This window comes from Papio anubis, chromosome 4 (assembly GCF_008728515.1).
Source record: "Papio anubis isolate 15944 chromosome 4, Panubis1.0, whole genome shotgun sequence".
Taxonomy (NCBI): Eukaryota; Metazoa; Chordata; class Mammalia; order Primates; family Cercopithecidae; genus Papio; species Papio anubis.
In genome coordinates this window covers 3,822,730-3,839,484 of record NC_044979.1, presented here as the reverse complement: position 1 = coordinate 3,839,484, position 16,755 = coordinate 3,822,730, and the positions used below count along the sequence as shown (strand labels likewise).

Here is a 16,755-nt window from a genome sequence, read left to right as displayed (position 1 = left end):
GTTGCTGCAGTGGCTGGGCCCCTCCCCCGTCCGGCCCCGCGCAGCGCAGAGCCGCAGAGTCCAGGCCGTGCCCCAGCTTCGTCGCTAAGCGCTTATTGCAGAGGCTCATTGGACCACGTCGGTGGGGCGATCGCAGCCTCTGATCTGTGAGCTGCAAAGAGCTCCGAGGTTCATTCACAAATCTGCGCTCCAGGCTGTCCCTCCACGCACCCGAGCCGAGTCCCGGGGCCCGGAGAGCCCAGGGTGTTGGGCGCTGCGGAGGAGGCCCAGCTTCTGTCCCTCCCTTCACCTCCCAGCCTGCGAGGGACTTGGGGGAACGGGGAGCAAGTTTTCGCTCCGGAAGAAACGTTCGGAACCAAGGAGTCTGCCTCCTGGATCCCGGTGCCTGTTGGATCCAGGCTTCCCCGGGCCTTCCTTGTCGAAGGGTCCCGACAGGGCCCGAGTCTCCTCCATCCCTAGGAGACAGGAGCTCGGCCAGGGCGCATCACCGGGTCCTGCTCCGAGCCAGAGGACGCAGTGTAGACACCCACCCCCACACCGCCCCTCCAAAGGGCTCCCTCTCCCCTCCGGGCGTCGCTGGGCACATGGCCGGTCTCTAGGAATCCCCAGTAAAACCATGCTCGCCCAGAGGTTCGCGGCTTCCTCAGAGGGCGCTAGGGAGAGAGAAGGGACCTGATCTCCTCGACCTTCGGAGGAAAAGTGCTCGGGGCCTCCTAGGGATACAGCCTTGGAAGCTCCCCACATCTTAGCTCAGGCCGTGTGGAGGTTGGGAGGAGAGTTAGGAGAGAGGGAGAGGGGCTCTGCCCCCTGCAGAGGCCTCTAATTCTGGAGGAAAAAGACTGGGACACACCCAAGTGAGCCAAGGCCCGCGCCCCACGCACCTCCACCCACCCCTGGCGGCACACAGCCAGCTCCTGCCGGGCGTGGGCACTCGATCAAGGGAGCAAGCGGAAGGAAAATCCAGCTAGGGAAGTAATCCGGCTCCCCCACCGACACAACTGCCCCGCAGTCCAGCTTCTGGATTCCTGGGAGATGTGCAGAGCCCGGGGCCGGCTCCCGCTCCTCAGAGCAGACCGGACTGCCGTAGGTGCCTGGAATGCGCCTGCACCCTGTCCCTCGGACCCGCGGGGGACCTGTGTTCCGCGATCCCCCCTTCTCACCCTAGTCTGCCCCTACCTGCACCCCACCGGCGAGTCAGCCAGCGCGAGGCGCCTCCTTCCCCGGGGAGGGAGCTCCCCTCCGCGCAGACCCGCATTGCCCTTCTTTTCACTCGGTTTTGTTTTCCAGGAGTAGTTTCTGCAGAAAGGAGATTCTCCTACGGGCAGAAGGGCTACCAGCCTGCAGTCAGCTCAGCCTCGGACCCTGGGAGTTGCTCACCACTCTGCGGATCTTGATCCGAAATCCTTTCTGGCCGGCGACTGCGGAGAGTGTCCTCGTAGCGAGGTTTTCAATCGAAGGAGCCTGGGCTCCACATTTCGTCTTCAAGCCTGAGCTTTCAGGGCTGTTTTGCACGAGGTGCAGCTGAACTTATGTCTGCAAACAAGACAGAAAACCCTAAGTGCCGCCCAACCTTCCTCGTTTGAGGAACCCGCACTTTGCCCTGGGAGCACGCCCAGCGCCTTAGTACCAAACTTTCTGGCCGGGGCTGAGAGTCCCCTTCCCCCTAGGCGCGGCCCCCTAACATCTGTAACCCAAAGGTTGCGCAGCGGCCAAAATTAGTCCTGGCAGTACGAACAGAGAACAAACAGCAGGCAGTGAATGAGAACAGCTCGCATTTCTCCTTCCTGGTAGATGGGGAGGTGTAAATCCCAAGGAATTCTAGGGCAATCGCTCCATACGTGGGAAACCTTAGCGCGTATCCCGTTTCTTTCTCCTAGCCTGTGTTAATGCCCCAAATGGTGTCGAGTTGCTCAACTTTGCCGTCATCACAGAGGCTGTTGTGTCTTAGGGGATTAACTGATGTGAGACACACAAAACCCTGCAACTCCATAACATAAACTACAACACAGCCTTTCTGGTGAGGACTGGAATATTTGTGTGAGTTTCTAGAGGAAAAGAGGATTTTTTTAGAGGAGAAACAGAGCACTTCCATAATGTGCCTTAACTGAGAAATCTTGTTTTACTGCTTTCCTTTAAGTGGAGCCAGAAGTGCTGGGATGAGAGGGAAAGGATGGGAGTGTGTCCAAATGTGGACAGCAGGTCCCCATCCCTGGTGGGAGTGAGACTGCACAGCATCCCCGGGAAAGGTGGTTTGGGCCTTGGACAAGGCTAGAGGCAAGAGTCCATGATGCAGGGGTGACACAGTGCCCCTCCGCGTGTGAGTCCACGAAGGTCACTACTGAGGCTTTGTGCTTGTAAAAGGTCGCCACGCTTCACACAAGCTTCTATACTCAACACAGGGATTGATTGGGTACAGGGATCCCCCCATACCATACATGTAAGCACGTATGTCAATTAAAGATGCTCGTGCTAAAGAAATGGCCAACTTTGTTGAACTCAGAGGAATTGATCATTTAAGTAGAGGAAATGTTTGAATTTAATTAGCAATTTAGTTGCCTTTTTATATAAAACTATATATCTTTATATAGTTATATTTGATAAATGAAAAATCAATTCATGACTTTAGCTTAAACATATGTTTTCAAAAATACATTTCCCCCAACTTATATAAATTAATTGAGTTCTCCCGCTTAAGCATGATTCAGTTGTGACAGTTAAGAGTGGGGGTGATTGTTTAGATATTTTCTTTCTCATGTGAAATCTAGACTAATGAATTATCATCTAACAAGCTGTAGGTAGTTTGGCTGGGCTGGATCCAGATAGTTTGAGTTAAATCTAGATTGTACTTGCCTAATATTCTGTAAATCTCTAACTACGGAAATCCTATTTCCAAAAATGCTGGGAAGTCACTGTATAGGAGTTTAAGCTACACTAGCCTCTCTGTGATTACCTGTAGCCTTTGGGGAAAGAAGAGAAGAGAAGAAAACGTCAGGCTCTGGGAGGTGGGACTGGTGTTTCAGGGGTTTTTTTGAACATCTTGTTTTCTTTCCAAAGGTCAAAAGGAAGACGGCAGATACATACTAGAATTTCCTCCATCTGTGAATGGTTGCAAGGCTGGAGAAGGTGGTTAATGTACTTCAAGGCTCATTATCCTTTTCTGTGTTTTCCTTCCTGTTTGGTATGCTTAGCTAGCTCAAGCCATGGGTGCCATTCTTCAAATTCCTTTGCCAAACTAATTTTACTTATTTGACTGGATTATTTGAGAGGTGCCACTTTCTTCTGGGTTGCTGCGATTTTGAGGGGGCATTTTCATAAGAATCCAGGCATTAGGTGGTGAAACAGTCTGTGCTCCCAAACCTGCCCCTTCCAGGGTTCCCGGAAGACTCCAGAGTGCAGGCCTGTCTGGGGAGTCTCAGGTGTGCCTTGAGTGGAAGTGGGCCCACCTTCCACAGGAGTCCAAATTTTATGGGAATAAGAACAGCAGTCAAACAGGATAAGAGAGCAGGCAGGGAGCTGCCAAGGAAAGGTGATTCCTGGGAAGACGGGAGACAGGTCACCCAGAGTGAGGCTCCCCTGGCGCTGGAGAGCCGAAAGGGGGAGCGGGTACAGAGGACCTGGTTTAGGTGTGGGGGTTGCTAGCACAAGTAGAGCCATCCTTCAGATTCTCCTTCAGAAGTGACTGCTTTCCAGAGAAACCAGGTGAGGGACAGTTTCTGCATCTTTAGACGCCAGCTCTGGAGATCTGCCCACCGGCCCCCAGCTGCCCCCCTCCCCGGGCGAGCCTGGGCTAAGTATCAAGCAGGACAGAAGAGTGGCCCCCAGTGGGCGCCTGGCCCACTCTGCTTCCCCAACGCCCAGGGAGCTTTGGCTCAGCACAGGCGCTTCTCCAGCGATCCGGGCAGAACCAGGGCGTGCAATGCGCCCGCCCGCCCCCTCCCCGGCCGAGCTTCTGTCGGCGCCAACCCACCCACCAGGCTCTGTCCGCGCCAAGCGCGCCCCTGGCGGGCCTGGAGCGGGGAAAGGCGAAGCGCTGGGCACGCGAGGGCCTGTGCACCCCAGTTCCTACGCCGCTCCCGGCCCTTTCCAGGGCAACGGCCCTTTCCGCTGCCGCATTTAACCCCTCCCTTCCGAGGGTTATTCGGAAGAAGTCCCAGACCCTAGACCCAGCCTCCCAGAACCCGTCCCTGAGCTCGCCTGGTGGGCCTGTAGGCGGGTCCTCCTTTGCTCAGAGGTGAGCGCAGACACGCAACGTCTGCGCCGGTTGGCCCCGCCCGCCCCACCCCTGCTCCCCTCGTCCCTTCGTTTCGGCCTTTGTCTGCCGGCAGGCCGGGTCGGAGCGTCAGCACCAGGAGCCGAGGGTGGCTCTCTGCTCGCCCGGGGGAAGGTGTTTCTCTCCTGTCGGCCCCAATTCCCCGCCCGGCGCCTGGGGCCTGGCCCTGCGGGGCTCGGCTCCTGGCCGGGGGCGCAGAGCTGGCCCGGCCTGCTTTGGCTGGGGTGGAGATCTCGCTGTCAGGGATTGTTGGGCGTCTCTGCCCCGCGAGTAACTAGACCGCCGCGAGCGAATGGCTCTCATTGAGTCCATTTTTCCAAGTGTCACCACGTCAACCTAGAGAAGCGAGGCGAGTGAGGGGATGCAGAGGGTCCGGAAAAGTCTCCCTTCTCTGGCCTCGTTTTCAAATAAAAACGGGAGCCTAGCTCGGCAGCCGGGCGCCCGGTGTCTCCGGGGCGCTTCACCGAGGTTTTGTTTGCAAAACTAGCGTCCCTGTCCTGAGGCGCAGGGCATCTGGAATCTGCTTTCCTGCTCGCCCTCTCTGAGGCCCCTCTTTGTGCAGCGAGCCTGGGAAATATGGAGGACCGTCCTCCGCAAGCGGGTGTTGCGGGCGCTCTCCAATACCCGAGTGAGGCTAGAAGGAAAACGGGGTTCCTGGGCCAGAGCCTCACTTTCCTTCCCGGGAGAAACAAATGTCCGGTGAGGGCTAGTCTGATCCGTACAGAAAGGCCGACCTTGAGGGCGGCGGTCGTTCGCGGGAGAAAGCGGAGGCGCTGGGCTCGCGGGCGCGCTGCAGCCGGGGCTGGCATAGCGGAGGAGAGGCACGCCACTGCCCCGCATCACCAGAAAACGCGAGGCGCCGTCCCAGCTGGAGCAGGGTCTCACGCGCGCTTCTCGAAGCTTCCTGAAACACCTTGCGGAGAGTTCCGTGTGTATGGAACTTAGCACCGCCCAGCCCCTGGGCAGCTCAACTTTCTGCAGCCCCATCCCAGCTTCCCCGGCCCTTTGAACGGTGACCCCTCTCAACGCTTTCCCAGAGTTGTTTCGTGTTTGGGTCCACTTTGGGGGCCAGGTACCCTTTAGTTATCTCTCTCTTCATTTATTTATCTTTCTCCTTTTCCTCCCTCCACCTCTTACCCTCCTCCTTTCCAGAACAGCGACCCACGAATTCCTCTTCTTCCTCCAGCCAACCCCACGGCCCAGCCTGCAGACCCTGCGCGGCCAGGTCTCCGCCCACCGGCCCGCCAGGCGCCCCGGAGGTGACGCTCTGTTCCCAGAGTCTCTGTTGCAGCCACGAATTGGGGTCTGCGTCGCAGGAAAGCACAGGGCTGAAGCCCAGCGTCTTGGGGCCATTTATACCGAGGCAGTCAGAGGCAAAGAGTCCTATGAATTCAGAAAATACTTCTCAGGAAGCCGCCTAATTGGCTTTCATGGGACAGGAGGAGCCATTAACCTGGGATGGTTTTGCAGGAAGCAAAACAGCTCAGAGCCGCTCCTCCCCCCACACCATGTTCAGGACACCCAAAGTCACTGGACCCTCCCTTTCCTGACTGGTGATCATCAGGGTTTCCAGAGTTGCGGAAAATTCTCCCCCCAGAAAACCAAGTAAGTGTCAATAAGACTTCCCACAAACTCTCACCAGCCCTATTTTCCTGGGGGCAGGTAGACTGTGGAGTTTGATTTTTTTGAGACTCGGGGAGGACCCCTGGCAGGGTGTGTGCCTAGTCAGAACATTTGGTAAGGACTCCTCCAATGAAGAAAAAGTGGAGGAATCCAGCCCCAGCGAGAACGGGCTTCCCCACCCTGCCCTAGACACACAGGACAGACGGCACACTCTGACCAGAGTCACCTCCAGTGACCAGGAGGCCAGCCCAGCACCTCCTCCCCCACCACTCCCCTCCTGGCTGGGGGTAATTTTCCTGGGAGCAGGCTGTGGGAACTGTTGTTTCTCATCTCAGCCCCGCCAGCACTCTGAAGCCTGCAGACTAAGGACAGCACCTGGGATGGACCCCGGGAAGGGAGCTTCGCAAGGCCAGGGCGCAACCTTCAGGCCTCCAGGGGGCCTGGCAGGCCACACTGCCTTGGAGATGCTTGCCCTGACTCCCCAAGTTCACTCAGGGCCTGGCAGCTCCCCGCTGGCTGCCTGTGCGGGGGTCTGGGCTGCTGAGCACCCTGCAGCTGCCCAAGGCCAATCAGCCCTAGGGTGTCCATGCCAGGCTGCGGCCTCCCCACCTCCCCTGCCCTGAGGGTACTTATGGCATGCAAACGCTCCCACACCCCCAGAGCTGCCCTATCGGATGTTTCCAGGAATTCACACATTTCCATAAAAATGCATTTTAGATGATGGACAGGTGAGCCTGGAGTAACAACGGGTGTTTGGTGGGTAGAGAAGAGCAAATGGGAAGGAGCCCAAGGGAGAGGGGGAAGAGAAGAGGAAACAGAACTTCCATTTGGACGTTCTGACAACAGCTGGAAGGAAAGTCTAGAAAAGACGAAGAGAGAGGAGGGGAGAAACCAACTGGGGCTCCCACCCTTGCCATTGGATTCCTAATACTCCTTTCAAATGGGCCCTGCTCTCCTGCAAAATTAGTTTAAAGGATTTTAAAACAAAGAAAATGAGATGACCGGTCTGGGAGCTCCTCAACCAGAGTAGAGAAGTTAGAGGGGGGCGGGCGACTTGGTTTTGAAGTCTTAGCTGAACCGTCACCCCTCCCCTCCTTGGCAAAAAGGATTCCCTTAGAACCTCCGAGGCTCCTGGATTTCTCCCTTCGCGAACGGAGCCGCACACTGCATTCCCCGCTCTTCCGGATCGCTATGCATGTTTCATGAGGGTCGCTGTCCCCGGGTGGAATGCGGCCGTATGCACGCGCCTCCCTGCACACGCACACGCACACACACGCACACTTACAATAAGTGTCTGCAGGAGGAGTGTCCTGCGCGCCAGCTCTGCGTTTAAGACAGGAAGCTGCCGGGTTACCGAGTCAAATGGGAGTGACACTATTCCTCTCCATCAGCAAGGAAAGCGGACCACAAAAGTCCCTTTGTATCTCGGCAGCTCATTTAATATTATTTATGCATTTTGTGCAAGGAATTGTGGGATTTCGCCCCACGGTAAACAATATGGAAATGTTAAAAATAGCGATCTTCCTGTGCGTGCCCACCTACACGCCCCGGGGTGACCTGGCGGGGCTGTCGCGGGGTGACTCAGATCCCTGAACCGCGAAGCGACAGGGAAAGCGCGGGCGAGTGCAGGAGACGCGGTCGGGGGTCTCTCCGGGTTCCCGGGCTCCCGCACCCGGAGCGGGGGACGCGGCCGCTTTAAGGGGGGGAGGGGCGGCGGGCGGCTCCTGTCACCCAGCGGCGGCCGGAGCGTCACGTGGGCGCGCGGCGCCGCGGCCATTGGCCCGAGGCACGTGTCCAGGAGACCGGCCTGCGACGTCACTCGAGGGGGCTCTGTTAAAAATAAGAACAAAAATCCAGAGTGAAAGTGTCTCAGGTTGCGCCGAGTGGCCTGGAAATTTCCGAGCCCGCGCGGAGGCCGAGGCGGCGAGGGCGGCGGACGGCCGGGGAGCGCGGGCGGCTAGCCGGCCCGGCCGGCCCACAGCCCTCACCCGTCTCTCCTCCATGCGTCCTGGGGCTGCGGGGCTCCGCGGGGAGCTCGGCGGGGCGCCGAAGCCGCACGCCGGTGGGGCGCCCGGCCCGCAGCGGGGGCGGCGGCCGCGGAGGGGGCCTCCATGTGCGTCGCGAGGAGGTGGCGGGCGCGCGCTGACCGCAGGCGCCCCGCACCCTCCCGAGGGGCCGGCTGGGGCGCGGGCGGGGACGGCCGGGCGGCGGCGGCGGCGGAGCGGCGGGCGGGCGGCGAGCGCGCCGGAGAGTCGCGCTACCTGCATGCTTGGCGCCGCTCTCGCCCAGAAGCGGCCCAAGCGGCGGCACCAGAGCCAGGCAGCGGGCGGAAGAGCGCTGAGCCGGGGAGGCAGCCCAGCGTCCCCACCCGGACCTGCGACTGGCCGAGCCTGGCCGCGGCGTCGAGACTTGGCTCTGTTGAATCTCCAGCGTCTGGGGCGAAACGCCTTGCTGACTCGCAGTGTTTTCAGCAGTTCGTGGATTCAAACGTGGCTCCCCGCCGAGCGCGGCCGGCGACTTGTAGGACCCCAGCCCTGGCCGCGGCCGCCGCGCAAGCCCTCGGAAGACTCGGCGGGGTGGGGGCGCGGGGGTCTGCGTGTGCACCGCGGGAGGGCCGAAGGCTGATTTGGAAGGGCGTCCCCGGAGAACCAGTCTGGGATTTACTGTGAACAGCATGGAGGAGAATGACCCCAAGCCCGGCGAAGCGGCGGCGGCGGTGGAGGGACAGCGGCAGCCGGAATCCAGCCCCGGCGGCGGCTCGGGCGGCAGCGGCGGCGGTAGCAGCCCGGGCGAAGCGGACACCGGGCGCCGGCGGGCTCTGATGCTGCCCGCGGTCCTGCAGGCGCCCGGCAACCACCAGCACCCGCACCGCATCACCAACTTCTTCATCGACAACATCCTGCGGCCCGAGTTCGGCCGGCGAAAGGACGCGGGGACCTGCTGTGCGGGTGCGGGAGGAGGAAGGGGCGGCGGAGCCGGCGGCGAAGGCGGCGCGAGCGGTGCAGAGGGAGGCGGCGGCGCCGGCGGCTCGGAGCAGCTCTTGGGGTCCGGCTCCCAAGAGCCCCGGCAGAACCCGCCGTGCGCGCCCGGCTCGGGCGGGCCGCTCCCAGCCGCCGGCAGCGACTCTCCGGGTGACGGGGAAGGCGGCTCCAAGACGCTCTCGCTGCATGGTGGCGCCAAGAAAGGCAGCGACCCCGGCGGCCCCCTGGACGGGGCGCTCAAGGCCCGCGGCTTGGGCGGCGGCGACCTGTCGGTGAGCTCGGACTCGGACAGCTCGCAAGCCGGCGCCAACCTGGGCGCGCAGCCCATGCTCTGGCCGGCGTGGGTCTACTGTACGCGCTACTCGGACCGGCCTTCTTCAGGTGAGCCTGCGGGGACCACGCGTCCCAGCTCGCCGTGGGGAGGTCCGCGGAGCTGGGCGGCGGTGCTGGCGCGGGAACTTACCGGGAGGAAAACATCTCGAACCTCCCCCGCACACACGCACAAAGACTCACGCGACATTGTGTGAAGCTGACGCCTGCCGGGGCAGCGGCCAGGCGTCCAGCGGCAGGACTGATTCGCTAGGGAGCACAGACTTCTTAGCACCGTAGAAGGCACCTTCTTTCTTTCTCTGTCTCTCTCCTTACTCTCTCTCTGTCTCCCGTCTCTCTCTTCCACCCCGCCTTAGGGCATCTGTTCCCAGCCCGTAACCCATGTCTCCCCCACTGTAGTTTTTTTGGTGGGAACGGGGTGGCTGGGAGATGGGCCCGGAAGTGCACACTCTCAACCCCTTCCCTGCGATCTTTCAACTCAGGCCAGGCCGGGATGCATGCCCCAGCCCACCCCAGACTCGTCCTACCGTTCGGTTATCCCGGCTGTGCTCGGGGAAGAAAAGGCGAGGCCCTTTGCTGCTCTGCCTTCTGCCCCTCGGGCCTGCACTGACCGGTGGGACGCAGGAGGACGCACACAGGGAAGGAGGAAAATAAAGGCGCCCTTTTCCCTTGGCTCCACTTTATTTGCCAACGCCAGTCCCCAGTGGTGGGGCTCAGCCCCCTTCCTGCACAGAGCGAGGACAAGGGAGGCAGCCCTCCTTCCCTGCACCTGCCATCCCCAAATAGGAAGGACCTTCCCTCCAGGTTTCCTGGGGGCTGCTGATAGGAAAGAGGCCGTGCAGAGATGCTGGCTGTGTTTTTTCATAGATCTGGGATTTTAAAAAACTAAGTCCATGTCCTTGTAGAAATCATCAACTGCATTCCATGCGGGTCTGCGGCTGGGAACCGCCATTGGAGTGGGCTGTTTGACCCCAAGCTGGCAGCGGATCCCCGCTGCCCCCAAACCCTCAACTATTTTGCGGGGGTCATTGGTCCAGATCATGGCAGGAGTGAGCCAGCCCTTCGGCCGCCATCCCGCAGAAATATGCGTGCATATTTCTGATGAAATTCAGATTTCTCCAGCTAGATCTGAAATTTGCTCCATTGTTCTCGTCTTCCTCCTTTGTTAATATTTAATTAACATACAGGCTCACAATGCCGGGCGAGGAGCCTCGGCCGGGCTTTGTGAGGCGCCGGAGTTCGCCGAGCCAGCCCCCAACGGCCCAGGAGCTGGGCAGCACCGCCTGGCCCAGCCTGGCCCAGCCCAGTCCAAGTCGCCTATCTTCATGGGCTTTAAAATATCCCTGCAAGATAATGTTTCTGTTCTTTGGCTTCTCCGAAAGAAAGGGCAGAGAGAGTTTTCTTGGGGAGGTTTGATTCTGTTTCTGAGACTCCTAAGTATTTGTCTTTTGAAAGAAAACCAACAACAAAAAAAAGGGAACTAAAAATGTTTATTTTAGGGAAATTTCTTTCTATAAAATGGTGTCTTTTTGAGGGTTGATTCATGGGTGCATTAACAAGAGCTCCAGGACCGGAAGAGTTTGGGGGTAGGGCACACACTTCTCTGGGGAAGGGAGTGGTTGGTGACCCAGACAGAGGCGGGCTCGGGGAGCAGGAGGCTGAAGCCTCTCCTGGAGCCTTGTGCCCCATCCCCCAACACCATTCCGGAGAGCCAACTCCATCCCCAAATCTGCACCTACCCCCACCAAAGCCAGGCCCACTGGTGTGGAGCCGTGGGCTTACAGCAAGACTCTCACTGAGTGTGTGTGTGCACTAGGGTGGGTGCTCTCATGGGTGGTCAGCCTGCCTGTGGGTTGCTTTAAAAGCTACCCTTGGTGCCCTCCTGGTGGTGCCCACAGATCCTCTTTCCCCAGGCCCGGCTCCTGGAGAGAGCACAAGGCTCAGTGAGCCGTGAGAGAGTGCTTGGTGTTCACCCTGAGCCTCCAGTTGGTCTCCCACCTCTTGCTGGGCACAGCCCCACACCCTAGTTGACTCTCCTGACCTGGGCAGGGTGCAGTCCCAGGGCCTCCAATGAGATCCACATTCCTCTTCTCTTCAGGGTGCCCGGCAGCTCTCTGGCCCTGAAGGGTGGGGGGCCCCGGCCTTCTCCAGCTGCAGGGACCTGTGATGAAGCTGGGGCCAGATGCTCCCTAAAGCCCATTCGTATACCGCACAAATTGAAACCCAGAGGCGAGGTCACCACTCCCTGCCCATGGCCTTGCTCCCTTCTTCCCCCACAGGGAACACCAGGGGGTTGAGCCTCTTAACACCAAAAAGAAACTGATTACACTTCCCTCCTTCTGCTCTCCTCCCTCTGCCCTTTCCCCACGGAAAGGTCGCCTTAGAGCGACCCTTCCCAAAACCTGGGGTAGGTCCATAGGGAGGAGGCCAGGGCAGCTTCAGAAGCCTGAATCCCAGTAGGGAGGCACAGTGGGGAGGGTCAGAAGTGTGGACCTGGCCAAGGTCAGCTGGGCCACCCTGTTGTCCCCAGTGAAGAAGTCCCATGTCTGGGGAAAGGGAGGTGCAGTCAACACCCTTGCAGAGCCAGGTCTCTCCTGGACAGGAAACCTGGGAGATTTCCAGTGGGTGATGAAGGACTCACCAGTAGCTCGGTGCCCCTCCCGACCCAGGAGGGAAGTGCATGCACCCACTCTTCCTTATAAGAATGAACTTGGGCCCACAGAGCCCTTGGCTGGGAGTCACAGAGGAGCTTGGGTGGAGGCAGACACTCTGGGCCCCTCCTGTCCTCAGGGCCCACCTGCCCTTGATTCCCATAGTCCCTGGCACCCTGTGGGGTATCCCCATGAGGGTCCCCATCACAACTCTCAGGGTGCCTCCTGCTTCTGTGACCACCCTGCAGCCTTTCCCAGGCTTCTCTCCAACCCTCTCTCCCAGCACCTACCCCCATCCCTGTTCTCGAACAGAGCCTCAGAAAGGGCTAGGAAAAACCAGGCCAGAGAGTTCAGGGAGTTTTGCTTACATCCAGGAGTTTTACTTTTATCTAGAGGTCCCTCGTTTGTCCTCTGTGGTCAGCCTGTCGACTAGGACTGCCCCATAGCCCCATTTACATCACACCCCGTCCTCCCTCACCAAGTGGTGGAGGTCCACGCTGAGCCGATGCCCAGTCCGAAGTCCAGCCCCACATCTGGCCATTCAGCCTCCAGTGGCCTTGCACAAGTCACTTCCTCTCTTGGGGTCCCAGAATCCTTACCCGTGGGTGGCACACGTCTGGGTAACCTGACTTCTCTCTGTCCACCACATCTACCCAGGTCCCAGGTCTCGAAAACCAAAGAAGAAGAACCCGAACAAAGAGGACAAGCGGCCGCGCACGGCCTTTACCGCGGAGCAGCTGCAGAGGCTCAAGGCCGAGTTCCAGACCAACAGGTACCTGACAGAGCAGCGGCGCCAGAGCCTGGCGCAGGAGCTCAGCCTCAACGAGTCACAGATCAAGATTTGGTTCCAGAACAAGCGCGCCAAGATCAAGAAGGCCACGGGCAACAAGAACACGCTGGCCGTGCACCTCATGGCACAGGGCTTGTACAACCACTCCACCACAGCCAAGGAGGGCAAGTCGGACAGCGAGTAAGGCGGGGGGTCATGGAGGCCAGGTCTCAGTCCGCGCTAAACAATGCAATAATTTAAAATCATAAAGGGCCAGTGTATAAAGATTATACCAGCATTAATAGTGAAAATATCGTGTATTAGCTAAGGTTCTGCAATATTGTATGTATATATAATTTACAAGTGGTATAAAATCCAAAATATCTGACTATAAAATATTTTTGTTTTTTGTGTTTATGAGATTATGCTAATTTTATGGGTTTTTTTTCTTTTTTTGCGAAGGGGGCTGCTTAGGGTTTCATCTTTTTTTAATCCCCTAAGCTACATTATATGACATTGGACACTTTTTTATTATTTCAAAAGAAGAAAAAATTAAAACAACTTGCTGAAGTCCAAAGATTTTTTATTGCTGCATTTCACACAACTGTGAACCGAATAAATAGCTCCTATTTGGTCTATGACTTCTGCCACTTTGTTTGTGTTGGCTTGGTGAGGACACCAGGAGGGGCCCACACCTTAAGCCTGGGCCAGCCACTTCAAGACCTTGGGGAGCTTAGGGGACCTGGTGGGGGGGAGGGGACTTCCAGGGTCCTTGGGCCAGTTCTGGGATTTGGCCCTGGGAAGCAGCGGAGCTTATCCCAGGCCTGCCCTGGGAAGTCAGCTCCATGCTCACCAGCAGCCGCCCAGGCCCACAGCCTCACCCAGCTCCCTCTCCTCACCCTCCTGCCGTCTAACTCCCTCTCCTCCTTCTCCTCCTCCTCCTTTCTCCTCCTCCTTCCTCCTCTTTCCTCCTCTTTCCTCTTGCTCCTCCTTTCTTCTTCTTTTTCTTCTTCTCCTCCTCCTCCTCCTCCCTCCTTCTCATTCCTTCCTCCTCCTCCTCTTTTCTCCTCCTCCTCCTCACCAAGGCCCAACCATGTGCGTACATCGTCTATGTCTGTGGTCTGTGTCGCTGTCCCCAGTCCCGCTGCAGCCCTGCCGCAGGCCTAACCCTCATGCCCTGGGCACTGCCTCCATGCAGAAGCGCTTCGACGTTCTGGGGCTAAAGGCCTGGGGCATGTGGCCTAAAGCCCACGGGCGGTGGGGCGACCCTCCTTTTGGCTTGGCCCCAGGAATTTCCCGTGGCTCCATCAGCCACCCTGGGTGCCAGCCAGGGTCCCAGAAATGAGGCCATGGCTCGCTGTTTCTGGGCATGCAGAAGGCTGTGTAGAGGGAGATGGCATCATCTTCCTTTCCTTTTTCTTTTCTTCCCTGCTTTTTTTTTTTTTTTTTTTTTTTCATTTTTTCCTTTATTTTTTTCTTTTCTCGGAGTGGCTGCTTCTGCTATAGAGAACATTCTTCCAAGATAAATATGTGTGTTTACACATATGTCTGTACGCATGTGAACACACACACACACCAGGCGTGTTTGAGTCTACAGTTCTGGAACGTGGCTATCTTGTCTTTCAAAAGAACTCAGAATCCTCCAGGATCTAGAGGAAGGAAGAAAATGTGTAAATAATCATTTCTTATCACTTTTTGTCTTTTCTTGTTTTCTAAAATATACATTTTATTTTTGAAGGTGTGGTACAGTGTAAATTAAATATATTCCATATATTTCCCACCAAGTACCTATATATATATAAACAAACACATTATATATAACTCCACACTGTCTTCTGTTTAGTGTATGGGGAAAGACCAGTCCAACTGTCCATCTGTGGCTGGGACAGCACAGGGGGTGTGCCCATGGCTGAGCTGGGAGTCCCAGTGGTCTCCCTGAGGACTGAGGGTGAACTTCTCTCTTTGCCTTAAACCTCTTTATTTCATTGCAGTAATAGTTTTACTTTGTACATAATAGCGTAAACCTTTTTAAAAAGGAAAGTATAAAAACAAAAGTTGTAATTTAAAAGTCTGTGAATAACCATCTGCTGCTTAGGAAACTCAATGAAATGACATGCCTTTTTAGCAGAAAGCAAAGTTGGTTTCTGTTTTTGTTTTCTTTTGTTGTTCTAGTTTATAAAACATGTGCATTTTACAGTTCCAGTATCAAATATTTATAATCTTATGAGAAATGAATGAATGTTTCTATTTACAACTGTGGTTATCAAAATTGTGAACACCCCCCCGCATTTTTGTGTGTTTAAATTCTTGAAGGTTACATTAAATAAAACAAAACCTCTTTATTATAAAATACTGAAGGTCCCAGGTGGAATGATGAGTTTTCTAAGCATGTCTGAGTGCAGAGGAACTGCCTAGGCATCCTCCCCCGTACTCAGGCACTCATGGCCTTCGCCCCACCTCAGAGCAGGTGCCAGGTGCCTACCTTTGTAGCGAGAGGTGATTATAATTTTTTTTTAAATGAGACAGTTTGGATATGTCACATATGAGCACAGAATAACCAAAATAATTTAAGTACACATTTTGTTACCACGAGGAAGTGTTCAAAACTACGGTGCTATTCCAGTGACTACATTTTTTTAAATTTTGCAAAGTTCAACAGGTCTCCCTCCAGCTGGCTGCTCACTGGCCCTGCCACCCCCGCTGGGCCGAGGTGCTTCCCCCTGGGGACAGGAATTTTTACTCCACTGAGACAAAGAGAGTTTCCTTTTCAAAGTGTCTTTTTTGTTTACCTTTTGTTGTTTCCCCCCAAAACAAAAGACTTTGTACAACTTCCTAAGCAGGCCTGGGGGAGGGAGCAGCTTCGCCTGTGGAGTCCCCTCACCAGGAAGTGTTAGGGATCTTTAAACCAGTGATCTACGCGTTGAATTGCTGTATTTCCAAACTTTCATGGTTAAAAAAAATTTTTTTTTCTTCTTCTCCCTGTAAAAGAAACTCAGAGACTGACGAGGATCTTCTGTTACGGAAGGCGACTTTTCAGGCGTTTTCTGTTTCCCCAGGCAGCTGGGCCGTTGGCGTTCCCAGGCGGAAGCGGGGCCTCTGGGCTGGGCCTCTGCCCTGCCGGGAAGCGGTCTGGGGGCGGCCCCTCGGGATTTTCAGATCCCTGGAAAGAGAGAGCTGGGATCTCACCGCGGAGACTCCCGAGTTCTCGTTGCCTGGGCCCGAGCTGCGCCCCAGGGTCATCACTGATGGGGCAAGACCACGCATTCCCCACGACCCCCGACTTCTGAACAGTTCAGAAAGTTTGTAGTTTAAAAACCAAACAAAAAATACTGGCACAACTTCTATTGCCGTATTGGCCTCTCTCTTATTTTAATAAAAATACGGTAACATGAAGCGATCATTTTTTAAAAATCTGTTTTCAAATTATAACACCGAAAAGGGGCAAGGCACAGCTTTGTCAGGTAATGAGTTCCCCGTCCTCAGAGGCGTTCAAGCAGACACTAGGCTTACAGTGGCATGGAGAGTGTTCTTTCTCTTTGGAACTGGATGAGCCCTCAGACCCTTGAAACGCCGAGTTTTTGTTTTTTTGTTTTTGTTTTTGTTTTTACTCCTATGTTTATTACATTTTAATCCAACAGCATATAATCTAAACTGCTCCCTCATGGAGAGCCCCGGCTGTGCCACCCGCCTGCTTTGGCCACGGAGACCGGAGTCAGGCCTGCGGGGAAGAAGGTGTGCCTTTCCCAAGTCCTTTCCCAAGTCCTTTGCCAGCTGGTTGCTCCCGGGCCTCCTGGACTCTGCGTGCCGTGGATCTGGACCCCGACTGCAGACACCGCCCCACGACTGGGCCTCCGGCCAGACTGTTGCCCCCCAGGAGGAGGGTTCCCTAAGTGTGCAGAAGAGGAAAGTTCATTTATAAAGAAAGACCTTGCTCCTTCGAACTGAACGACCCCCACGCCCGAGGCCTAGCTGTGTCCCCGCCAGGCCCAGGCGGAGCTCACTCCACACTGCTCCATAGCAGGGCAGAGACTCCGAGAGGGCCTGGGAGTCCTGGCCTCAGAGGACCCGCCGCCCCGCAGGCCTGCCCAAGCAGGCGCCCCCGAGAGAGTGCGGGACAGAGAGGGCCTGGCG

At 56.6% G+C, this 16,755-nt stretch overlaps 1 protein-coding gene across 1 annotated transcript; it reads left to right on the top strand.

Annotated features, from left to right (window-relative positions):
• The first annotated feature begins 8,316 nt into the window (after nucleotides 1-8,316).
• EN2 (engrailed homeobox 2) lies at nucleotides 8,317-14,976 on the top strand. Its single transcript, XM_017956321.3, has 2 exons — nucleotides 8,317-9,255; nucleotides 12,513-14,976. Exons 1-2 carry the CDS (start codon nucleotides 8,568-8,570, stop codon nucleotides 12,827-12,829), a joined length of 1,005 nt encoding a protein of 334 aa, XP_017811810.3. The 5' UTR covers nucleotides 8,317-8,567; the 3' UTR covers nucleotides 12,830-14,976.
• Nucleotides 14,977-16,755: the final 1,779 nt, after the last annotated feature.

What these genes read in the sequence shown, in the direction of transcription:
- EN2 (XM_017956321.3), top strand. Translation starts at nt 8,568, where the DNA reads ATGGAGGAGAATGACCCCAAGCCCGGCGAAGCGGCGGCGGCGGTGGAG. An exon ending in CTCGGACCGGCCTTCTTCAG is followed by an intron (nt 9,256 to 12,512) that starts GTGAGCCTGCGG and finishes ACATCTACCCAG; the next exon opens with GTCCCAGGTCTCGAAAACCA.